We start from the raw sequence: 24,774 nt of genomic DNA on the forward strand, positions 1-24,774 counted from the left end.
ACTCTCTTCTGTCTCAGTCTCTTATTAGCAACATTTTTAGGAAGGAAGCTAAACGGGCTGTGGTCAAAATGCAAAACCACATTTGCTGCCAAACATGTTATGCGACCTGCTGCATTTTTATGTTCTCTCACATTTGAGTTGCATCTTTGATGTTTAATTAACACGAGGAAGTACTTTAAGAGGAAGGAAATATAAAGATTTACCTCAACGTTCAGCACCATGTACAGAAAACCCTCAGCAGCAGCCTCCTCACTCTCAGCCTCGGTAACATGGAGATGGTCGTTCTTGAAAATGAACCTGAAGTCTTGATGGAAAACATCTCCAATAAAGACAACAGAGACACATCTGCAGCACCAGGTGAGAGACAAACACCAACATCAACTCAACCTTAAACTTCTCTTTATTGAACCCATGAAAGAGTATTGCAGTGTTTAAGTAATGTGCTGAGTATTGTTTCTTTCAAAATCTCAGTTTTAATCAAAGTGATGAAAATGTTGGGGGGGTTTTAATTGATGCTTTCATTTATTACATTCCAGGTGTAATTTTGCAGGATGTGCTCATGTCTTTTTTCACTTGTGATATTTTGTATGACAATCTGCTTTCAATCACAAACCTTGAAATAAGTCCTTGATGTTGTAGAGGTGCACGCAGTGCAAATAACGTCTATGTTTTATTTTGTAGTGTTTAAATAATATACTGAATATTTGAGTGTTTTTTCAAGACGCCAGTTTCAGTTTGTCTTTTTTTAATAAACAAATGTAATTTTTCACAATGTCTTTCTCACTGATTGCTTTGATACCTGCTTTCGACTACCATCTAGTTGACAAGGGGCATACTATGGTGCATATAATAGTTGTGTATTTTTCCAGTAATATGGGATGCAATATATATATATGTTGTTTGATGTATATATTGTTCTGAATTGTGTGTGTGCATGTACAGGTCTGAAGCTGTACAGGTGTGTTGCTGTGTCATTTGGTCTCCTCTGCATCCTTCAAATTGCTCTTAACATTTCCTTGAGACCTCCTCTCAGTGAGTTTTTTTTTTTTTTACATGTCACTTCTGACACAGCAAACAGAAGAGGTCACCATATCAGTTTCCAGACAGAAACTTTTTTTTTAACAGACTGTGTACATTGCGCCAAACACTTCTGTTGGTCTGAACATGTTTCTACCAAAATTCACATTAATGAACTGCTGCATATTTTGGATAAAAATTTATATCACAGTAATCTGATATTATACATAACTGCAAAATCACACTATAATCTCCAATCTGTTGAAAAGGTTTCTGAGTTTGCTGATGAAAATAATTCACCAATAACTTAATTACTTCTTCAGCTCAACCATATCCTGAATGATTCGTATGTGACTGTGCATACTGAAATAATTCAACAGACTGATTGTTCTGATCACTGAACTCACGTCACTAACATAAATAAACTTCTGATTTTAGATCACACAAATTGTATTTCAAACAGTGAAGACATGACCACAAACCTGACTGAAGAGAGAGATGAGCTGAAGAGGAAGCTGGATGACCTCAGTAAGTATGATAATGAGGACACGTTGTCAGACAGATGCAAAGTAAAACTAAAACACACATAAAAACAATGTTGAAATCGGTGAAATTCAGTTAAATTAAATCCAATTTTATTTATATAGCAAGTCATTAAATGTGAAATGCGAAACAAATTAGATTTTATTTCTGCATGGTCACAATTGAACAATGACCCAGTCACAACATGACTCCCCGCGGCGGCAGAAGGCTGGGGTGAGGGGCGGACGGCAGAACCCCACCTCTCCCAGTCCCCGGCTGTCTGCAGCCACAGGAGTCAGGCGCAGCTGCCGGCAGACTGTTCCACAGTCAGTGCGTTTACATGGGACCTTTTATTCATGTTTAAATCCACATAAAGGTTAATTCCTCAAAATGACCATGCAAACCCCTGTAAACTTTGTTTGGAAACGTTTAAATCTGGATAGACCAGCAAGTTTATTCTCCTTCGGGAGTGGAATTTTAAGTAAATTAAGCTTGACTTTACTCCCGTCATTTGCACAAGTTAGTCCGTTGCGATGATGCAGTATTCCAAAATAGCAGCTCGCAGTTCAGCTGGGACAGAGATGATTTATTTAATAGGAGCCTCAGAAGACATGGATATTATGAAAAGAATGAATGGCCATGCACATAGCAATGCAGATACTTTCAAAGCTGTAGCAACAAAGTTAACCAGGAAAGAAAGAGACAAATCACCAGCAACATGCTTTGTTCATTTCCAGTTGAAGTCACTAGGTCATGGCCACCTCCTGCCCAATCTGAATGCTTTGCAGCGTGACAGTGAATAAAGAAAGAAAGATAGAAAGAAATAAAGAAAGAAATGTCAGATGAAAATGAAATACAGAAATAAATGATATCTAAATGAATTATTCATTTATCAGTGTGTATTTTATTGATGTGAACATTGTGACAGAATCCCACCAGAATGTCCTGAAAAGTGAGAGAGATGAGCTGAAGAGGACCTTAAATGACTTTGGTAAGTGCCCAGTGTGGATTTCACACATGACAGAGAAAAAATGAGGCTCAGTGGGAGCTGTTTGAGGCCTATCCTCTCCTGTTCACATGTTCCTGGGATAACATAACACCCAACATGTTCAAGTGTACAATACTTCATTGAGCTTTAAAAAAAAAAAAAAGGAGAGGAAGTTTAAATACAATCTTACAATCTGTGTCACATTTTAAATATTTGTGTCTCGGGGTGCATGATATGGGCATGATATGTCAATAATTTTTTCAAAAAATTTGATAACAATAATCTCACAACAATCTCATGCTCCATCCGTCTCCCACTCGTGAACTAGACCGCAAGATACTTAAACTCCTCCACTTGAGCCAGAGTCTCTCCCCCGATCTGGAGGGGGCAAGCCACCTTCTTCCGGTTGAGAACCATGGCCTCGGATTTGGAGGTGCTAATTTATATCCTTCATACTCGGCTGCAAACTGCCCCAGTGCATGCTGCAGGTTCAGGTTCGATGAAGCCAACAGGACAACATCATCTGAAAAAAGCAGAGATGAAATCCTGTGGTCCCCAAACCGGACCTCCTCCGGCCCCTGGCTGCACCTAGATATTCTGTCCTTAAAGATTATGAACAGAACCAGTGACAAAGGCCAGCCCTGCTAGAGTCCAACATGCACCAGGAACAGGTCTGACTTACTGCCGGCAATCCTACAGAGACGGGACGGCCCTTAACAAAGGGCCCTGGACTCCACATTCCCAAAGCAAACCCCACAAGATACCACAAGATACCACAAGGTCGACTATCGGTCGAATCCTCGTCTCCAGTACCCTAATATTACTGAGTTATATTTTGTTCTTGTGATCTGAGTTTTTTTTTATGTTTCCTGCTACATTATCCTTGACTTTCAATATGCTGTGGTTGAACATCTAATGCTTTATTTATTTTAACATGTCTGTGACATTGCAAAGGGTTGTATTCAGTGCTGTATGAAGCTCTACTCACTTTTTTCATCAAAGCTCACAGGTCCAATAATGGATGGCTGTATTTCAGCCATAGTTTCTACTATATTTCTCCAATCAAGAAAACCTGGCATGATAGTAGGAATGACTGTTTACAAAGAGAAGCAGATCTGGTGATTATCAACAGCAAAGAAGAGCAGGTGTGTATACAAACTATACATAGAAGTAATCTCTATAATAGTATCTATAAGAGAGTAAAAGTTGATACACTGACATCTCACATTTGATTGGTGACTTATTTTTCTTCATTGAATTTCTAGGAATTCATTCAAAGATGGGTGAAAAACCTGATGTGGATCGGGCTGTCCAAGAGAGACGGGATTTGGAAATGGGTAGATGGGACTCGCCTGACTCAAAGGTTCTCATATCACTATTCATGCAAATTAAAACAATCTGTGACCACACTGAAAATTAACATGAGAACAAGTTTTGATCATGTACTGTCTTTCTTCTTTTTGATAGTCACTATTCAGTTTCTACTCATCTTGCTCTTTTTTTCTCTTTGTCTTTCTGTAGCTTGTGGTGCGCTGGGGAACCTAATAATCACAAAGACAGTGGAGAAGAATGTGGAGAAATACGTGGCTGCGGCCATGACCACGGCTGGAATGATGAAAAATGTAGCAATTCCAATTTCTGGATCTGTGAGAAGAAAATGGCTCTATAACCTACTGGCTGTGGTTTAATATTGGAAAGTTTCATTGCATTATCACAAAACTCAGCCGCACGCGTGCTGACGAGGATCGGGGTGCAGGCCCACATTACACCAGTTTTACAGCCGCTGCATTGGCTCCCTGTCCGCTTCAGGATCGATTTTAAAGTTCTCTTATTAGTTTTTAAATGTCTTAACGGCCTTGCACCTTCTTATTTAACTGATTTGTTTTTACCCTATCAACCCTTGCGGGCCCTGAGGTCCTCTGGCAGTGGCTGATTGTGTGTTCCAAAAGCTAGAACCAAGACCCATGGAGAGGCGGCTTTTAGCCATTACGGCCCCCGCCTGTAGAACAGGCCAGGGAACCTCAGGACTGCAGAGACCTTTGATATTTTTAAAGGGAGGTTGAAAACACACCTTTTTAATCAGGCTTTTAACTGACCTTTTATAGTCCTCTTATTTCCATCATTATTTATGTAATTGTATTCTATTTTATTATGTACTTTTAACTTTTTTTACTTTTTTATTTTGTAATCTTATCTTATTATTCTATATCAATTTCGTATAATATTTTCTTTTTAGCTGTTTAATTCCAGTGTTTCCTAAAGGGGGTCCTTCACACCAGGAGTTGGTTCTGGTCCTCTGCTGGGGTTACTGTGCCCGGGTCCTCTGGTCCTGGCTGGCCTGGGGGTCTCCACACTTCGGTTTGCGGGTTCCCCTTGGTCTGACGGGGTTGGGAGTCAGGCACTGGAGCCCCAGTATTAATGACCTTTGACTTCTCCTGGTGTGGGCTGGTGGTGGTTTCCCATGATGCTCATTGCCATGCCATGTCTCCTCTGTTGTGTGCAACATAATGGGAGTGTGTGTGTGTGTGTGTGTGTGTGTGTGTGTGTGTGTGTGTGTGTGTGTGTGTGTGGTGTATGCTGATTGATGGTGCGGTTTTTATTCTTTTTTGTTTTATGATTGTTTTTACTGTTCAGCACTTTGCATTGTTTTTACAAATATGAAAAGTACTTTACAAATCAAGTTTGATTTGATTTGATTTTAATTTGATTTGATTTGATTTGATTTGATTTGATTTGATTTGATTTGATTTGCAAAATGAAACGAATTCTTGCAAAATGAAACAAATTCTTGCAATATGAAACACTTTGAATAATCAAACTTTTTTTTAATTGCAGTGGGCAATAGCAGGAATCAACCTGTAGACTTGAATCAGAAACGTCACTTTCTGAGAAAAATAGTGTGATTTGTTTAACTACAATTAAGATAAAAATGCATGAATAAACAAATAAAGGTTGTACTTTCAGACTAACAGTGTCTAAAGTCTTGGGGGTTTTGTTCAAGAGTGGGGGAAGGATGGAACATGAGACTGACAGGCAGATCCATGCAACGTTTGCAGTGATGTGGTCGTTGTTCCGTCCATTGTGGTGACAAGTGGTTGAAATGAACTTCCTCAATGGGGAGATGTTTCAGGCTAAGAATAGTCTTCGTTGTATATGATTTTCTGTTTAAATTATATATTTAGTATTTATTTATTCATTATTTTTTGGTTTTTGGTTTGTTTGTTTTTACTGATGCTATTGCAGCACCGGAATTTCCCAGTTTGGGATTAAAAAAGTAACTTCGTTGTTTGGTGTGAAGACATTCAAATTCATTAGCATCCACATGGACTACATGCCCCTCCCCCCCCAGAATCAGCTTTTACAGTGCATAACAAAATTGGATTTGGGTCAATTTTTTCTTTCACACAGAGGCAACCTAAATGAAGGCAACCTGGTCTGGTAAAGTCAAAGTCCAACTCTTGTTTCATAGAGTACAATCTGATGACACTGAGAGCCAAGGCATTTTGACTTTTTTTTTTTCTTCCTTTTTTACATTGACTTTTGAAATGCCAGGGCTGTGGTGGCCAGAAGGTTAGAGAAGTGGGTTTAGGATCAGAAGATTGCAGGGATTGCCGGATCCCACTCCTGACAGGTCAGCATGGTCAGTCCCTGAGTAAGCTCCTTGACCCTCAGCAGCTGTCAAGGCACGGCATTGCAGCGTCGCAGTACTCTGAGCATTCAACAAAGGTTCATCAAATGCAATGATTGCAAGGAGATAAATTATTAAATACCTTTCTTACTTAGAGCATTTTAAATGAACAGCTCTAAGTGCCTTTAAATTTAAAACACTTGGTCAATGAGAAAACTGGAACACCTTATTATCATCTCTTCTTGGAGACATATGACAGTGAAATAAAGATTGAATTGTTAAGTAGAATTAGTTAATGCCGTTACTTTTGTAGGTTGATTTGTTTGATTCTAATTAGCTGTGATGCAGGACTTTTGAAATCTTATTTTTCTATTTATTTTTGTTCAATTTGATATATTCGATTTTACTTTATATATATTTCATTATTTCTATTTCAATATTTTTGCTTTTTTAAATTTTATTTTAATATTTATTTTTATTTTATTCTGTGCTTTTAACGTGTTCTTCCACGAGAGGCCGCTGTGCACCAATAGAAACTCACTTCCGGAGACACAGAGTGAGGAACCGTCCAATCAGAGCAGACTTCAGTTTTAAACGAAAGACCCGAGTTCCTCAACAGTCTGAGACCGAAAGAAAACCACAACAACACCGACTCAGCCGTTCAGACCGGGACAGGGACACTCTACACGGGAAATATTCTGTGGGCACACCGGGGAGTTGGAGCTCCAGCCGTTACATGGGAACCCAGGAGGGAGAAAGAGGTGAGGCGGCCGGGGACGGCTAACGACACGTAACGCTAACTCACGGCTAACGCTAGCCGCCTGCCGGGGTTACTGCCGGAGCGTCCGAGTGACAATGTTTTAGAGATAACCTGAAATTCAGAGGATGGGGAGTCCTTTCAATGTCCAGAAGTAATGTTAGCAAACGCTGGCAACGTGAGCTAGCTGGTTTAGAAGAAACGTGGAAGTTGCGATAAACACCGGTAAAGGTGAGTCAGATGCGGCGGGGGGAGGAGGGCAGGGGGCTTCTTACACTGGAGTTTACTTTTTGCTGTCTCGTAGCACGAATGCTTCAATTCTATGAGCTAAAAACCCAATAAATGAGCAACTCTCGCCCGGTAATGTGAGACTGTAGCTACAGTGTTCAGTGACAGGAAGAGCCGAGTCCCGCTCTGGAGCCTCAGTTTGCCGGGCTGTCATGGCCCAGAGGAGAGGAGAGGAAAACTCTGAATCGACTTTATAAATGACACACAGGAAACAAGGACAACATTGATCCTTTCCATCATACATTAACCTAAGAAATAAGTCAGTCAGTTCAATAGCTTGCTGTAAACAGACTTTCCCTTTACTAAGACTTTACACACGTAATAAACAAACATAAATGCGAGTCACGGGACGTGATGGAAAATTGTCCTTTGTGCCCACGCCTGAATAGAAAATAAGTAGGGAAACTAACATCTCACCCTACAGCCAATCCCCCACGACCCCCCCCCCCCCCCCCCCCCCCCACCAAAGAGAATCTGTCTGGATTCCCAATATGTTTGAAATTTAGAGTTAAGATAACTAAGCTTTGAAATTGTAATATCATAGTAATCGGGATATTAACGCAGTTTATTTATCCGCACCTTTCGGGACACTAGACACCACTGTGTACCATCATCATGTTGAAATCGGTAATATGTAAATAAAAACATTGTAATAATATGAATATTCTTGGATTTGCAGCAGCCTGACATTGTTTAACATAATGCTTGTTTGAAATGATAAGTTTTAACATGAGATCGAAAAATGAACAGGGATTTAATGTTTGGGCTACAGAGTGGGAGTGACTTCCAGAGATGGAGGGACGTGAGCGGCTGAAATCTCTGGACCGCAGGCCATCTGAGAATGCAGCTGGGCCTGTAGATGAGGAGGTGTTTAGTGATGTTTTGGAAAACCTTCAATGTCAAAATAAATATTAGAAATTAATTTGCTGTTAGATTGAGAGCCAGTGGAGGTTATGGAGAGCAGGGGTTATGTGACTGATTTGACATAAACCAAAATTGCAGTTTATGCTGTATTTATAGATTGTATATATGGATTTTATGTATTTGTCAATATTATATGCGCACATTAAGGATAATACACCTTGAACAGGTCACCACTCCATCACTGGACAGTATGGCCATGTACTCACTTTTACACCTATAGGCAATTTAGAGGCACCAGTTCATCTCCAACAGGTGTTTTTTTTTTTAACTGTGGGGAGAAATTGGAGTACCTGTATGAAACCTTCCACACGCAGTGAGAACATGCAAATCATTTACCCTCCTCTGTTTTTCTGCAGATTGGGTTGATGTGGCAAATGACCTACTCAGCAAGTGTCACATAAGCTTAAAGCTAAGGAAACTGACCGACTGCAATGCAGAAGCTTTCATCGCTTTGTACGAGAACATCTTGGGAGAAGAAGTTCCAGGTAAGAACAACTGATGGATCTGCTGTTTGTCAACGCCAGCACATAGCCAGTAATTACAGTTCCCTTTATGTGGTTCAAGTTTTTCTTTCATTCAGTATTCATAAACAGAGAAGCAGCTGAATCGGTTTTTGTATAGTCTGTCTGGTAATTGTTGAAAGTAATAATAACTTCTTTCATTAAGGTCACTGGCACTAAGCAGGTTTAAGTTAAGAACAGGTCTCCTGAAAGTGCTTAGTATGTCGGGAATGTCTGTCCTGACCAAACATGCCAATATGTTAATGTTAATGTTGCTCAGCTGTTTCCTCTTTGCAGGCTACAGGAAAGCGTTCCACTGTTGCACCATTGTGTTTAAGGCAGTATGTTGGTGAATGCATGTTTCAGAAAGTTTGTTTATGCACCTCTCTGTTTGTTGCAGATTATATTGCAGAACCACGCAGTCAAGAGGATGACGTGCACAATGTCCAGTCTGTGATCGATTCGCTGTCTTTAGACTACCTTCAAATCAGCCTCTCACACATTACAGGTACAGGAAATACATGTGTATTTGTAATTACATTGAGTCTAAATCTATCGTCATTGTTGCATACATAAATTTCGTGGAAATATGAATTTGGGTAAGTGTACTTTTCTGCACAAATTATTTCCATCTTCAGAAATTGGATAAAATATCACTGAGAAAGCATTAAGAGGTAATAAACTACTGTTGAATATTTGTGTTTGTGGAATAATAACCGTAATTTACTTGTACATATTTGCAGTGACTTTTACTTGGATCAACTTCAAATTATTGATGTTGTCCCAAATGAGTCTCTCATGTTTGCTCAGTAAATGGCACAGCTTTTTTCTTCCTGATATGTTGAGCATAAACGTAAATGACATGAAGATGACTGTCTGTGTACCCAGGAGAAAATGTTGTCAGAGGGGACAGAGAGTCCATCAAGAACCTGGTGGAGATCTTTGACGGCCTCCTGGAGTATCTCAACGAGGAGATGAATGAGGAAGCTCTGGATGGTGGTAGGTAGACATTTTTAAAAACAACTTTGCATCTTTTCACAAAGTCATTCGTGAGGATATCACCCTGAATTGTGTAAAACCATTATTTTATATCCATCTGATACCTGGCTTTTGTTCTCTATGCATGATTGTTTTGGTTGTTCTGTGATGCTCCAATCCCGTTTTAGTTGTCACTTCTTTCTATATGCTTTTGTGCTAAAATAAGCGTTAGTCTGACCTTTAATGGGCTGCAGGGTGTTGCAGTGGTTTGGTCTTCTTGCCTCGTAGGGAGCAAGAAGCTTTGTCCAGCTTTAAATCTGAACTTGGGATTTTACTGTGTGTATTTTGCATGTTCTCTCTGTGTATTTGTTTTCTGCTGCAGACTGAAGAACTGCCTTTGTGGTTGATTGGTACCTCTCAGAGTGTCTGTGTGTGTTAATGTGAGCGTTTGCATTAGCCCTGTGACAGACTACCTGCCGTGTCCTGTAGTCGGCCGCGATCGGCTCCGGCTCCCCGCCACCTGAAGTTCGATGATGCAGCAAAGGAAACGATTGAAGTTTTTGTTGTGAATCTAACCTCTTATAGCATTGTGCTTCCGACATTCAGTCCAGTTGAGTTTCCTTTGAGGACTCGTATGCATTTGTTCTCCTCACAAAGGGCATTGTGTGTGAAAGTTTCTGCCGCTGCTTTGTGTCTTGGGCTTTTCTCACATTTCGGCTTTTTGTCAAATGCTTGTTTTCTAGTGGAGCTCACCAGCAGAGTCAACGGGGAGGTATTTGGTGAACCCAAAGAGCGAGCAAGCTGTGATGTCCCCGAGCTGGAGGAGGCGAGGCAGGATGGGGCCTCCGTGTCATCCAGCGCAGAGTAAGAGCTTCTCCTGAACCCACACCAAAAACACTGAGAAACAGGATCACACTGCGCTCACAAGACTGGCTTCAGGTCTTACCTGGAGTGGGTCTGGAAGACTGATCTTTCACTGCCTTTGTGGTTTTTCAAAATCCTTGTTTAACCTTAAAGTGTAGAAATATTCAAAAACTCTTGAAGTTTGAAACAATTTTCACATAAATGTGTAAAGGGTTGGGCAGTACGGACAACACACTGTACTGTTTTAACTCTTATAGCTTTTACTGTTGCTTGCAACACACCACTGCTTGTGCTTATACAAGCAGAAAATTCACAGTTTCCTGTGTGTAACACGGAAACGCCTCTGAGGAAGGCATGCCAGACAAAAGGTCATCCAGGGAGCAAAAGGTCAGAAAGATCGTCGTTTCTGGAGTCCAAAAAAATCTTTTTGTCTAAAATACTGTAGGTGAGATGTGTGACGATAACAAGAGCTTGTTTGTATCTTAGTTGTACAAATATTGAATGACTACATTTTGGTTTGATCAATTCAAGTTGAGGACCCATTGAAAAGAGGGAATTCCTTTTTATTTTTTAAATGGCAGTAGAGATTTGGCTCAAGCAGTGGCGATTCTTATGTATCTCAGGCTCAAAGTAGAGACAGGAGAAGTGTAAATCCCGTCTGTAATCAAAAGCTCTTCTGTTTGAAACAGAACAATGCTGAGTCAGGCTTCGTCACTTGTGACTGTATCAGATCCTGTTGTACGTCCTGTTGACACAACAGCATACCAGACTGCCTTGTAAATACCAAAAGGTTGATATCATCCATAATACTGCAAGGTTGTTTAGATATAAATACCATTGTCACGGTTAAAGTGTTAATATTTATTTTTTGAGACACTTGACAGTAGAGAAGTCAAAGCTCCTCTGTCTGCACTCAATTGAAGCTCATTTACATAAAAGTTATGAAACGGACATAAAAAAATAATGCAAGTATCTACAGCAGCTTTCTGCTCAGAGCAAAACGGAATAGAAAGGGAAAGATGTTTTAAAACAACTTTAACACTCATTCAGTCATTAGATGATATACAGTGTAAACTTGTGGAATATAATTTCCTTTTGTCGTTTCTCAGGTCAGCAGTCCAGTCCAGTAAGCACTCCCTCCATTCCTGCAACATCGACGACAAAGGGTCTAATGCTGAGGAACTCCTCGAACTGGGAGTCACTGCTCGCACATTTATCAGCAAACAGGAAGGTACTGCATGCAAATTCTGTTTGTCTGTGCTCCCGCCAGCGAACAGGGCTGCTTTTCTAAGATGTGTTAAATTTTCCTTTTGTTTCTCCTGTTGCTTGTGTTAGGAGTTTGTGCAGAAATATCATTATTCTGTTGATTGAACTTGGGGCCATGCTTTGATGTAAGCTGTCCAACTAGTTTTCTCAGGATGCAGAAGTTACCAAACGTGTTTTGTGGCTTCACTGCGAAGTGTTGCCTTCACTGTCATTCATGCTGAACAGTGATGCCGACAGGACTTCGACTGTCTCCATGAAGTAAAAGAATGAGCCATGTGCTCTCTGTCACCTCTTGTTGCCTTTAACCTTTATTTAGACTATTCATTAGGTTTTTTTTTTTCTATTCTGTCATTGAGCTGTAGTGACTCTCTGTTCTCTTTCTCCTGATCTTAGAACTGGTTCTTCCACCACAAACCTCAGATGGATTCTCCTCCTCCGGAACTGTGGACACAGCAGCAGCAGCAGCAGCTTCACAGCCTGAAGCCATCGCTCTGAAGCCCCCCAGCCAGGGCCACGGCCCCAGCGTTCGCCCACAATCCCCCAGCCTCCTCCCCACTGCTGCCAGACCCGACCAGGTGTGCAGCGAGGAGGACGACGCCCCCGCCGCTGCAGAGGTACCTATGTTACATCGGGGCCGGCTGAATGCTCACACAGCAGTTAAAATGATATTCATGTTTGATTCGGTACAAATCTCGCGCTGGGTGCCTTTTATAAACTTGTTTTAAGAGCAGCTTGATCGAACAGGCTTCAAAAGAAAAACAACAGAGTATTAAAGTTGTTGTAAAATGTAATTATAATCAGCTTTTTGTTTTGCACACAGTCAGAAATGCTGGCTTCGCCCTCCCTCTTTGGTCATTTTGGTTCAGACATGAAACCAGATGTTACTGGACAGATAAATTGCTGTATTCCTCTCTCCAAATTCTTTCTACTGTTTTTGTAAGACTGCCACAAAAGCTTTTACTCTGACGACATTAACACTACAATATTGTCGCAGGAAGCGGGTTTTGGTTTGATTTTTGCCTTTCTTTGACAATATTATCTGTATCAAAGTTTAAGAGATTTCATGAGTTTATTATTGTGCTTTCACTGACATGGTAAAAGTCTGCTACCGACATGAGTAACGTCTTCTTCAAACTTCTAATGATTTTCAAACCGATTATTCTCTTTTTGTCACTGTTCTCTATTTGTCATCCAGTTGTTATTTCCTCTTAACAACTGGAGTCAGGAAGGTTTTCGCCACTACACTCTGTAAGAGTCCCCCCCACTAACAGGTCCTGACATGTGCACGACCTGCTGTTTGTTATATGGCTGCTCGCACAGCTTAAACTATGGCCTGCTTTTTATAGTAGAGTGCAGACAGTTTAAAGTGTTTTGAGCCACTTCTCCATTCCCTGACACCGAGGTCTTGTTGTTAAGTGTCTTGTGTTTCTTTGAATTTCATTAGAAACACGTTTCTCGGTCATGATGGCCTCCTAAAGTTATTCCTTCCTCATTTCTGTCATCTTTCCTCTTTACAGAACAATAACTGTCGAGCTGAGACTGTTGTGACCAATGGACTCCGCTCTCCTGTTGTTTGCCAGTCGCCTGGTGAGTCATACCACTCTTCCAACAGTGACAGTAAAAAAATAAAAAAGCCAAATGATTTCATTGTCATATCAGCTCCACTCTGGACATTGCTCCATTAAGAAATTGTCTTCTAGCACTATGAAAATGAGAGCAGGGAGTCCACAGTGAGGCTTTGGTCCAGAGTTAGAAGTGAATTTGCTATGCTGGTTGGAACTGTGAAGAAAATCCTCTTTTAAAGTCGAGTTTTCTTTGTTGAATTTTACAGCTGAAAGCAAAGAGTCTTCATCCAGCCGGCGACAAGCGGCGGCAGAAGTGGAGGGGGAGACATTAGAGGTGAGAGCAGCGAGTCTTGTTTGGATCTCTGTTTGTGTCAGCACCACAGCTGAAAGCCAGGATGAGATTTCTACTCTCATTGCAATGTTGAATAAAATAACTCCGGATGCTGAAGCCGCATGAATCAAATACAATTAATTTGTCACTGTTTTCAGCCAACTAATGGAGGTCCGAGGAGGGTGTTATTCCGCACGCAGCCCGACGTGCTGTTCCTCACCCTGCAGGAGGAGATGGCTCCGACCACCCCCTCGCCACCAGACACTGAAGAGGAAGAGCACGACGAAGACCTCAGTTACACACGAAGGCCGCGACACAAGATGACGCACAAAGACAGGAAGCACCCCAGGTAAGATGAAAACCCTAAAGGACGCCGCAGTGCTTCGCTTCAACACGTTTGGTTTGTTTTGCATTTAATGAGTTTGATGGCTGAAAATGAAATCATGGGGAATTTATCATTTTAAGTTAATTGGAAGTTTTTGAATCGCAGCAGAGCAGAGGATGGTTCCGGGGAGCCGCTGTCTTATCGCAGGCAGAGGAACAAACAGGCCGAGGAAGAGCTGCACCACATATCTGAGAAACTCTCCCACCGGTTAGAAGAACTTGATCAGGTACGTGTGAAGCAAGTCTGACTGGTATTTTATTTATTTTGGCATTAAACTGATGAATGAATGTAACTTGGAAGAGATGTAGTTTACACCACTGCCCAACAGGTTACCTCTACATGTTGGTTTCAGAAATAAGTTGTACTGGTTTTATTTGTGGTTTTGACTTTATTTTCTTTAATCAGTGTTGCTTTGAAAAGGGTCTTTACCAGTTGACATTAAATAAAAAAGGAGCTCTCACACACCACCCTGTCCGTTTGAGCTGCCTACATGATAAAAACACTGCTGATCCTTGAAAACACACGCAGCCAGATTCAGAAACAACAGGCAATGACTTGATTTCAGGAAACAGTTTTCTGATTTTACAAAGCACTTATTGATAATGAGCATTCTTGTTTGTTTTGGGCTTGTTTACCTTAATCAATATTTAAACATACAGTTTGTCAGTGTGTTGATCTAGCTTACTGTACTTCACAGGCTCAAACATAGAAGAGTGTCACACTGAAATCTACAGGCAATGTTTGAGTCTCTAATTGGCCTCAAATGCATGTTTTCCAACTGTGAGAAGAATGTGAAAACCCAGGCACGTTCAGGAAGAACCTGCACGCTCCTTACAGACGGCCCCACATTTTAATTCCATTCTGTCAAAGTATTAGGATCTGAAGAAAAATCCGTCATCTGTTAGATAATGTTGGTTTAAAAGGCAAAACTCAGTTAGTTTTAGTTTCACCTTTTCCACCATCTTCAAGCCGTCTTGGTTTTGTTGTCGTTTCGGTCTGTTCAGTGTCCCTTTAACCTCTGCTGCTGTCTGGGTACAATTCCTGTAGATGCTTAAACGGGTTCTGAGTGAAAGCGGAGAGTCAAGTGAGGTCAAAGAAGAAGATCAGCATTCCCACCACAGCGACAGCGTCATGGAGCGCCGCAGACAGCACACAGGTACGCTTCATCCCTGACCACAGCCATGAACCAAGTCATCTCATGATGAGAATGGGGGAAGGGAAGTTGCAGGCATGTCAAATCCAAGGCAGATTGAAGAAATGTGTTACAATCTGACAGTTTCAGGAGCCGATCCTGAATCCTCCCACTGCACGCGCTCCTTATCTCCCTCCCCTCCACGAGTCCACGCCTCGCCCCAACAACAGAGCGAGGACGTGGGAGCAGAGGCCTCGGGTCCAGATGACAGGAGACAGACGGTCGTCTCCCCCTCTCGTCGCTCAGGGCGAGGAGAGCCCCGACACAGGCGGTCTCACAGAAACCATCCCAAGGTATTTACACTGACACTGAGGATTGTTTTTTCACTTCACACCCCTTCAGTCCTGGCAGTGTTACCAGGAAGATACAAGTATTTCACGTTTCATAGAACTGAGGAACTGTAAATGACGATAGAGATGATCTCTGATGGAATTCAGAAAAAAACTCAAACCAAATAGTTCATTATTCCCTCAACTGTCTGTGGAATAACAAGTTTCAAAAGAAGGCTAAAGCAGAAGAATTCTGTCCTCTAAACTCTGAAATTTAGAAGACATTTATAGTTTTATTGCTTCATTTTACCTGGACAGTCGTAAGGACATGTCCTGCATGCCTGCTCGGTTGTCTTTAAGTAATCTCAATTAATAAAAGCTTCGCAGTTTTGTTGGTGTGAAGCTTAGTTTGTTGCCTATTGCTATTTTCTCCCACGTCTTAGGATTTGAAGAATGAAGCGTTAGAGGAGGAGCTGAAAAGACTGGAAGACAGAGAAAGAGCTGCACTGCATGCGGCGCGGGTCAAAGCTCAGGAAGCTGTAAGTCTGTCGCGTCTCGCTGCGTATAGTGTGAGCGCCGTCCCGACTGCAAGGCAGGAATACGTCTCACTTCAGAAAATCAATGACTCTCTTTAAAAAAATGTCTGCATTCTTAAAAGTGTAAGGCCGTGTTGAGAGCTGCTTACATTGGGATTGGAAAAAAATGAACATGGATTCTCAAATATAACATGCAAACAAACACTGACTTAAAGTTTTGAGCAAACACAGTCCTGACAGAACTGAAAATGGCAGATAAACTGTGAAGCTCCCAATCAATGTGGCTCTTTTCTATTTATCAAATTATTCATCTCATCCAGGAAATCTAAAAAAGAAGCTCGGCTGCGTCAGACCTCCTTGTGAGCGTCATGCGCTCTTTCAAAACACTGTTTACCAGCTCGAATTCTGGATTCAGAGCTACATTTTTATTAATGTTTTAAGATGGAGCTTGAGATTAAGCCTGAGAGGTGAGGGCAGAAAGCAAACTACCCTCACAAATGTCATTATTTTTCATGTTAATTATGAAAAGTCATTCTCGTGCATTGATCACCAATATGTTATTAGAACCTCGATCAGGAGCCACACGAAGCCCCCTGGCCAGAACAACAATATAACCTACTTTTAAAATACGATGCCACCAACTGTTAAAGTTTCCCTCGGGTTTGGCACAGAGAATAAATCCTGGAAATATTCACATTTAATTCACCGGCTGACACTTTATGCTGCTGAAATCATCAGAAAAGCATTTTAATGTGTTCAAATTACAAGGTAGTTTTAAGAGTTTCCATCATTTTCGCTTCAGAGTTACGAACTGCGCCTTTAGCTCTACTGGAAACTCCAGCACAATATTTCTCCCTGACCTATAAATAGCAGCGCAGCTTCAAAGGTTTGCTTTGTACGCCGTGGCGATCCATCAAACTCTTAAACACACAGCGACATGAACCTGAACAATACATCCTCTGTTTGCTCCTAGCTGTTGATGAATGTCCACTGGCTCTATGTGCAGGAGCGAGAGTACCGAGAGGCCATTCTGAGGGACGTGTCTCATGTTTCCAGACGATCCCCAGCTAAAACAAAAGCTGCACATAAGTCGCATCGGCGACTGGAGGCCCCCAGGAAAGCTCCGCCGTGTAAGCTAAGACTTTTATATTGATGATGATGACTGGAAGGTTGTTCCTCATTTGCCACGGCTCTCATTCATTCATCTGCACTGACTCACGGGCCTGTGTGTAGAGCTGCAGTGTTAGCATTGCTGCAATAAAGTCCATTTGGCAACATTTTCGACACTGTTTTTGGAATTTAATCATACATTTTCCCTGATCAATGGTGGTGTGATGAAACTTCATGGAACAGCAATTTTTGTGTAACAATAGTTTTTTCACCTCTTTGATTTTTGCAGTGAAAATTAAGGAGAACCAGCTCCTCCCTTTGCTCCGGGAGGAGCTGCCGCACCTCCACATCTCGCCTCGGGCCCTGGGACGCATGTGGGACCAGCAGATGCAGCAGGTGGAGCGACTCCATTCCCTGTCGTCCTCTCACAACCCGCGCCGCAGCAAACTGTCCAGCGAGGCGAGTCTGAAGTCTGACCTGCAGCGTTTCGTCTGGTTGAGCACATTCGTGGTTTAATCGAAAAACCGCCGCTTGTCTGGCAGGTGGAGGAAGCGCAGAGGAAACATGACCTGCTGGTAGAACTCGTCCGTAAAGACCAGGAGCACGGCAGGCGGCTGGTGAGCATCGACATACAAACACACACACGCACACACACCATGGCCGGCCACTCGCCAACTGATCCGTTTCTGTCCAGAGGGACATCAAGGAGCGGGTCCAGCAGCAGAAGTCGACGCAGAACAGACTCAGAGAGCAGAGGCAGCAGATCGCCCGAGCCAGGAAGTACCACAGCGACTACCACGTCCAGCACCGGGCCCGCCTCATGAAGGCCCGCACCAAGGAGGAGAGGGTGGGCGGCCCACACACAACAGTCGTCTCGCTCTCCTTTTGGAGAAGAGACCGTGGAATAAATATCTGCAGAGGTCTTTAAGACTGGGGAGTAGCGGCACAGTGACCTGCTGTGTGTGTGTGTGTGTGTGTGTGTGCAGATGTTCAGGCAGCTGTTCGAGGAGGGTTTGGAGGTGCAGAAGCTGCGTCTGAGGCAGCAGAGGGCCAACGCCAAGGAGCAACGGCAGGAGCACCAGCGCCGGCACCAGGATCAGATCCAGTCCATGGAGAACTACTACAGAGACCAAGTAAGACAGGACACACAGCGCCCCCTTGTGTCTGAGGCAGGAAGTCATGCTTTACATGATCATTCCTAGACGAGCCGTTAGTTACAGGTGACCTGTTTGTTTTTGTTTTCTCAGTTCTCACTGTTGGCTGAGAAACTTGCACAAGAGCGACAGGAGATCCAGGTTCGGAAGAAAGCTCAAGAGAAGGTGAATACTTCGACAGGCTGTGCTTCAGCAGGAAAACATGCATCATTTTTAAAGATTTTTTTTGTTTGTTTCAGGCCTTGTTGAAGATGCAGCGAGAGCTCCGCTCCCGGATGGAGCGTGAAATCGGTGAACTGCAGAGGATCATCATTGAGAACGACGAAGACGATCACTTCCAGGACCTGGAGGTCCAGAGGCTGCGGAACCGGGTGCAGATGGCTTCTTTCCAGTACAACACCAGCTACCTGCACTGACCGGGGCAGCCACCGCTGCAGAGCTGATGTCTGCGGAGGGAAAGTGCAGCACAGAACTTTTCTGCGGTCCTAGACCAACGGTACGACCAGAGGAGAGTTCACATCGGACCTGCACAAGTCAACGATAAACATGAACTGAACACTCCGACTACATGTAGCGACTAGCAAACTCTTCCTCTCACCTCAGCTGCTAAACCTCAATCCTGAAGACACGGAGGACCCACTTCCTTTCTTCCATGACTTTTACAACTGGATGACTGCGAATGTTAGTTTCTTCCTGTCTGCACTCCACATGTTGTTATTGTAGCAAAAATAAATTAAATTGTTCTTCCTTTTTGCCAAATAATGACCACAGATGCAACTCTAGGATGAGTGTCACACACTGACAAGACTTAACTTAGATCTTTTTCCTCGATGTGCAATGTCTTCCTTTCATGTTTTAACCATGTCAGTGAATTATTTATTTTTTAAACTTTAATGTTGGATTTTTTTTTTTTTTTAATTAAAGCTGCCGTAGGCAGGATTTTGCTAGTCAATGCTAATTTATCTGTGTTTTCTTTGGATTAAATGTTAGAGTATCCATTGATAATCCTTTAGGAGTGTAGTAGTTTCCATCTGTCTCTGTTCTGAGCTGAAAAGGATTCTCGACCACTCCCGGTATTTTTGACCAATCATAAGAGCCCCTCAGGCTCTATGCTGATTGGCGGCGCTTCATCCTTCATCACAATTGGTTGTAAAGCTCTGCTTCTCGTGAACGCGCATGTGGAAGTCCAGGCTCGCATATTTACCTGCCTCATCGGACATAACATCATCAAAACACCACGGAGTCAACTGAGGATAGCGAGAAGAAGAAGAAGGGCAAAAACAAGAACCATAAACCTGAACAATGGCGTACAGCGGTCATCCAGCGGGCAGCGGCAAGGTGCCGATTCCCCGTTTACCCCCGGCAGCTTTTAGAAAGAAGTCACGGGTCGTAAAACGCTAGCCCAAAAGATAGAATACAAGAAGGAGGAGGACCGCGCACGAAACAGAACAAGAATAAATGTCGGCACTGCGTTCGGGAGGTGGAGGACCCTTCTGGATCTGAATGGCTTCAAATCCGATGCAGAACTAGCCACATTTCTGTTGGACAGGTTTGTTTTTCTGTTATGTTGACCCTGTCTATAATATAGAACAAACTGAAGTGTTTAGATTCACTGTTAGAGATGAAGACAGTAAGATGGGGGCGAGCAATGTCCTAAGATGCCCCCCGCACAGCCTCCGTGATGATATGTTGAAATCCGCGTCTTGTCATGTTCAAGATGTCCCGCAAACTGAATGTTATGGGGGGTTAGGCTTTGCACGTGGAGTCGCCTCATGCCAGAGGTACACATTTCCTCTGAATTCAGTTACGAGGGAGAGGAGTCCGCGGCTGGGGACTTTTGTTTCACCTCAGAATCAGACATCGTTATAAAAGTTGTCCTGCTCGTCGTTGTAAAGCCTGGAGTGCTTGAGTGTTTTGATACCGGCAAGCATTGTGTCGCGTTCGCGCGCACGTTCTTGTGGGAGGGGCTTAACTTGCGCAAGGGCGTGATGTCAGAAGTTTCAAATCGCCATCTTAGATGGGTCAAATCGCCATCTTGCTTAGGTAATCCTGCCCACGTCACCTTTAAAGCGACACTTGATACCGTAATAAAACATTTTAATATCTTTTGTGATGATACATCGACTTACAACTAGTTGAAGGACCCCTCTGTCACGGCCTGAGGGCGTCAGTATTGCTTTCACTTGGACTAAGCAACTGCGAGGAGGATGGTAGGAACCCTGCACACTAAACAACAAATGTGCGGACTGCTTTACGGCAAGCGTCACTTCCCCCTTTCGTTACAAGGACAGAACTCCAGGTGCCGCAAACATGGCAGAAGGTGGACAACAGAGAAAGAAGCCTAAAGTGTTGTCTGAGGAGACAAAAAAAAGAAAAAGAGAGGCTACTCGGATAAAAGCACAGTCCAGGATAAACATTGGCCCGGCTTTCACTCGCTGGCGTGAGCTGAAAGATGAGGAGGGATTTCCGACAGATGCTGCCTTGGCTCTGTTCCTGCTGGACAAGTAAGTAGTCTCTCTAGTCTCTCTCTCGCTGCTCCTGCACGGCAGTGAGGAGGAGGAGAGGGGCGCAGAGCGCGTTAACGAGCGCCTGAGCCCTGAAGTGAGCTAGGTCTGACAGAGAGGCTGCGCTAACTCTGCCAGAGCAGGAAAAAAATATATCGATCTCAACGTGCTGGTATCGATCGATCCCAATACTAACTTTTGGTGTTGATAGTATCGATACTTGGCTCCGCACTCATTTCAGCGTTTTCCCGTGGCAGACGTTGATCTGAGGCGACTTTGGCTTATTGCTCTAGGCTTCAATGTAAACACCAGACAGGCTGAGGTTAAAGAGACTTCGTGTTTGCAGTGCGCACTTCAGCGACGATGACTACGTTTCTCCAAGCCCAGGACAGAGTCAGAGACGTGTGTTGAAGAGTGCTGCTGTCCCTGCATCGCTGGTAAGAACATACACGGAAGTGTAATAACGAAGTTGTGCCGCAATGTGTTCAAGGAAGCGGTTTTGTCAAGAACCAGCAAGTAATGTGTGCAGCAAATCGCTCAGTCTCATATTACCAGTGAAGCTTTTACAAATCATAACCTAACTCTTCATCATAACTATGTAGACCAGTGGTCTGGTCTGACCCTTCTCCACAACAACTTATGGCACCCAAGATCTCATTACACATACGTGTGCTCAGCTCATTTTATTCAGGTATGTATTTATTACTCCTGATACCTTTTCAGTGTTTTTTGTCTTTTCCACCCTGTCCTGCTCTTCCTCCTGCACTGTCTCCTCCTCTAACCTGGGCTGTATAGAGACGGTGACCGAGCGTCCCCTTTTTCCTGGACATGTCCACTTTTTGCGTCCGGGCGGGTTTTATAAATTCAGGAAAATGTCCGGTGTTCACTGTTTTTTACAGCACAATTACACGTGAACATAAATTGACCAGCGCTTTGTACACAATACCATGATGCTACTTTGTTGCACGAGGTAATTATAGACACACAAACGGAGCGGAGCAGACAGGGCTGTTCAGACAGTGCCGCTTCACAGATGAATTGCTAAAAAAATTCCCACATACCGTCATACTCGTCAGCAGGGAGTCTGAAGGGGCACACTTTTACACCCACAATGTCCAATTTTGTCCTATATTTGGCCAAACTATCCCCAAAAAGCTTGTCGTAGTATGTATAGGCCATCTATAGCCGACAAGACCTTTCATGCATTGAACAAATATAATATTACACTGCAATAACACCTAAAACCGCAACGCACAAGGCGCAATGAACTGCGTGAGGCTGTTGTTTTCCCCTTTGAGCTATTGGCGGACAGTTGTTATGGGCGGTCACATGACCTATGACGCGACTCCGTCTGCAAGAATACCAACAGTCCGTGACAATACAGCGGTGAGTCGGCACTTATTTATCTGTCATATATTTTCTAAAGACTAACATGAAAGTTTCTTTTCTTCTTTCTGTCTGAAGCAGGCAGTGCCTTCTGTGATCAACACTGATTCCCTCAGCACGCGGCTGCCGTCGCAGCCTCGTGTGAGGAACAAAGGTGTGTATGAAGCAACTATTAATCTGGTAACAAACAGCTGCTAAAACAGAAATGATCTTTTCATGATACGATGATCGTCCCTGTTTTCTCTGTTTGCCATCAGCCACGCAGACCGGACCCAACACGCCTCCTGTGTCCCATCAGTCAGCCTTCCAGCTGGTCTACGTTCCAGTGAGATGCTCTGCGCCTCCTCAGGACTCCAGATCCACGAGCCCCCCCGGTCTGCCGCCTGTAGAGGATGTGGAGTCTGAGTCTGACAACTCTTCAACACAAACCAATGGAGTCAGGTGAGGTGCTGAAGGCTTTTAAAACCAATTCCATTGTTTACATGTTGATCTCTTTCTTAAAGAAACGACGTTTTTGCTCCACTGTAACAAACTCTTTCCCCCGGCAGCGGCGGCGAGCCGACGTGTGTTGTGTTCGAGAGCTGTCTCCGAGAGCTGTTCCAGAGGTGCCCGGTGTGCGAGCACCGCTGTGAGGTGCAGCGGTGCCAGCTGGGCACGTGCGTGTCCTTCGCCCAGCTCTGCAGCCGCTGTCAGTACAGCAGGAGGTGGCAGAGCGAACCGCTGCAGCACCGCGTCAGAAACCTGGAGAGCTCTGCAGATCAGGTCGAATCCTTCACACTGGTGCATGAGGTATTTATTTAACTTACCACACACACACACACACACACACAAAGGAGGTCAGGATGATTGAAGTGGGAGGAGGAAGCTGTTTCTAAGAAACAGCTGATAACAGTCCCATCCCTCCAGTGTGTCAGTCGGTTGTCATAGTGACAACAGAGAAAGCCGACTGTGTTCAGATAATGTGTAACAACACCACACTGACACAGATGTGCAGATGAATGAACTGTGTGTATCTGTTACAGCAGGAAGACAAGACAGCGGTGGCAGGCAGACTGCCAGGCTTGTACAGATGCTCAGGTGTGTAAATGAGTTTTTATTATTAAAGTCGGCTAAATGAAACTTTCTTAGTGCATTGAACCCCAAGATAAAGATTTGTCAATCACATGACTTGTGTAATATATTAATGATCATATCACTTTTCCAGATCCTCTGTCGGACGTCTCCGTCACTGAGCAGTAAGTGAGCGCCAGGCTTCTCGTGTTCCTCTCACATCTAGTTAATGTCATTCAGATCTCGGTCTGGTCTCAGCCAAAGCTGGATGGTAACTCGTCCTCCTCCTGTTGTTGTTTCCTCTCAGAAACACTCCTCAGCACATCGTGGACGAGGATTCCATCCTGCAGCTCATGAAGAACTGCCCCATCTGCAGGAAGAGCTGCCGCTGCACCAAACGCTCGCGCGGCCCGTACCTAGTCGTCCACCAGAGCTGCTACTTCTGCCACTACCGGCGGAAGTGGACCAGCCAGCCCGAAGCACAGCTCCTCAACGTGTACAACACCAACAAGACAAAGCGCCGCCGCAAGGAGAAGGCTCCGGCCGAGGTGCATCTGAAGATCTGAGGGCATCGGCCCCTGCTCCGGCTTCGTTTTGACCCCTGAACTAGAGCGTTCACATTGTCCTCGACTCTGCTATGGACTTCTGAGTTTAATAAGCACTTGTTTTTTCTCCTCTCCTAAACGTCCTGCTGAATCTGTAATTTCAGTCAGACATTCTCAATAAATCCCTATTCTGTTCAAGTGCCCAAAAAAGTGAGCAACACACTTGTTATTCTATAAAACATAATGCTGTCGGGTCCAAAACAGCATAGTTTTATATCTCAGCTTTCTGCAAGGGCACAAGAAGTGTATTACTTTGCTTCTTTATTGTCCGTATGTGTACAGGTGTCAGTTACAAAACTCACAGAGCAGCTGATGTGGAAAATAAAACAGAACCATGAACACATATCCTGTAATAAATACCAAAAAAACAGAAACCAGAGAGAATGTGGTGCAGTTTAAAAACAAAGTTTTTGACTGAATTCATTAACATCCACAACAATTTGCACGTGAACCTGTAAATTTGTGATAAAAGGCCAAACGTGTCGCATTTAAAAATTTTCCTTGTACCCAGTTAAGACTGAAAACTAAAGATCGCTCACATCTCGGGCCGGACAGGGTTTGACGGCCGATCGGGATTCATTTCAGACTGAAGCAGCCAGAAGACGTCGCCCTCGGAGAGTTGAACAGAGGACAACAGAAAGTGTGTGTGTGTGTGCCCGTATATTTACGTTATCTACACCGAGAAAAGTAAAAATCAGTCCAATAGGTATTTGGTAAATAGAAGGAAGTGTTGGATTATAACTTGGAGCACAAGTATGCATAATGTGTGCCCAAAAGAAATGAAAATAAAAAAGCAATGCATTTCCTTTGCACCTCTGGGTGAAGTTATTAAAGGTAAAGTCAAATAAATTCTCTGTGCAGAGACAAAGGTTTGAGTTTGTTTCGTCTCCACAGAAGAAACAGCTTCATGATATGAGTCCGAACAAAAACAACAGGCAAGTTCACACAGACGTGC

The 24,774-nt window shown here is 43.4% G+C and overlaps 3 protein-coding genes across 6 annotated transcripts; all 3 read left to right on the top strand.

Moving 5' to 3' along the window:
* The first annotated feature begins 246 nt into the window (after positions 1–246).
* Positions 247–4,838, top strand: LOC115390709 (CD209 antigen-like protein C). Of its 2 annotated transcripts, none has more exons than XM_030094688.1 (7): positions 247–357; positions 943–1,032; positions 1,456–1,545; positions 2,468–2,530; positions 3,530–3,672; positions 3,793–3,890; positions 4,049–4,838. In XM_030094688.1, exons 1-7 carry the CDS (start codon positions 270–272, stop codon positions 4,194–4,196), a joined length of 720 nt encoding a protein of 239 aa, XP_029950548.1. In that variant the 5' UTR covers positions 247–269; the 3' UTR covers positions 4,197–4,838. The 2 variants fall into 2 exon arrangements, with proteins under 2 accessions (XP_029950548.1, XP_029950549.1); XM_030094689.1 differs by having other exon boundaries at positions 3,793–3,864.
* A 1,912-nt stretch (positions 4,839–6,750) lies between these two features.
* Positions 6,751–19,220, top strand: LOC115390684 (centrosomal protein of 95 kDa). Of its 2 annotated transcripts, none has more exons than XM_030094634.1 (21): positions 6,751–6,916; positions 8,481–8,609; positions 9,025–9,132; positions 9,513–9,623; positions 10,346–10,466; positions 11,576–11,697; positions 12,126–12,346; positions 13,250–13,319; positions 13,564–13,631; positions 13,787–13,977; positions 14,119–14,239; positions 15,061–15,169; positions 15,290–15,498; positions 15,918–16,013; positions 17,017–17,140; positions 17,410–17,579; positions 17,663–17,737; positions 17,815–17,967; positions 18,107–18,253; positions 18,368–18,439; positions 18,514–19,220. In XM_030094634.1, exons 1-21 carry the CDS (start codon positions 6,892–6,894, stop codon positions 18,688–18,690), a joined length of 2,619 nt encoding a protein of 872 aa, XP_029950494.1. In that variant the 5' UTR covers positions 6,751–6,891; the 3' UTR covers positions 18,691–19,220. The 2 variants fall into 2 exon arrangements, with proteins under 2 accessions (XP_029950494.1, XP_029950495.1); XM_030094635.1 differs by having other exon boundaries at positions 14,122–14,239.
* A 612-nt stretch (positions 19,221–19,832) lies between these two features.
* Positions 19,833–24,179, top strand: LOC115390701 (uncharacterized). Of its 2 annotated transcripts, none has more exons than XM_030094674.1 (8): positions 19,833–20,778; positions 21,125–21,215; positions 22,243–22,318; positions 22,422–22,605; positions 22,713–22,953; positions 23,187–23,241; positions 23,369–23,399; positions 23,522–24,179. In XM_030094674.1, the coding sequence occupies exons 1-8, from the start codon at positions 20,585–20,587 to the stop codon at positions 23,778–23,780; spliced, it is 1,131 nt and encodes a 376-aa protein (XP_029950534.1). In that variant the 5' UTR covers positions 19,833–20,584; the 3' UTR covers positions 23,781–24,179. The 2 variants fall into 2 exon arrangements, with proteins under 2 accessions (XP_029950534.1, XP_029950535.1); XM_030094675.1 differs by having other exon boundaries at positions 22,246–22,318.
* Positions 24,180–24,774: the final 595 nt, after the last annotated feature.

The sequence above is a fragment of the Salarias fasciatus genome, chromosome 6 (assembly GCF_902148845.1).
Source record: "Salarias fasciatus chromosome 6, fSalaFa1.1, whole genome shotgun sequence".
Classification (NCBI taxonomy): Eukaryota; Metazoa; Chordata; class Actinopteri; order Blenniiformes; family Blenniidae; genus Salarias; species Salarias fasciatus.

Coding starts and splice junctions, on each gene's coding strand:
- LOC115390709 (XM_030094688.1), top strand. CDS start 270: ATGGAGATGGTCGTTCTTGAAAATGAACCTGAAGTCTTGATGGAAAAC. Junction 358..942: donor AGACACATCTGCAGCACCAG/GTGAGAGACAAA, acceptor GTGCATGTACAG/GTCTGAAGCTGTACAGGTGT. Junction 1,033..1,455: donor TTCCTTGAGACCTCCTCTCA/GTGAGTTTTTTT, acceptor TTCTGATTTTAG/ATCACACAAATTGTATTTCA.
- LOC115390684 (XM_030094634.1), top strand. CDS start 6,892: ATGGGAACCCAGGAGGGAGAAAGAG. Junction 15,170..15,289: donor GCGCCGCAGACAGCACACAG/GTACGCTTCATC, acceptor ACAATCTGACAG/TTTCAGGAGCCGATCCTGAA. Junction 15,499..15,917: donor CTCACAGAAACCATCCCAAG/GTATTTACACTG, acceptor CCCACGTCTTAG/GATTTGAAGAATGAAGCGTT.
- LOC115390701 (XM_030094674.1), top strand. CDS start 20,585: ATGGCAGAAGGTGGACAACAGAGAAAGAAGCCTAAAGTGTTGTCTGAG. Junction 22,606..22,712: donor ACACAAACCAATGGAGTCAG/GTGAGGTGCTGA, acceptor TTCCCCCGGCAG/CGGCGGCGAGCCGACGTGTG. Junction 23,242..23,368: donor AGGCTTGTACAGATGCTCAG/GTGTGTAAATGA, acceptor TCACTTTTCCAG/ATCCTCTGTCGGACGTCTCC.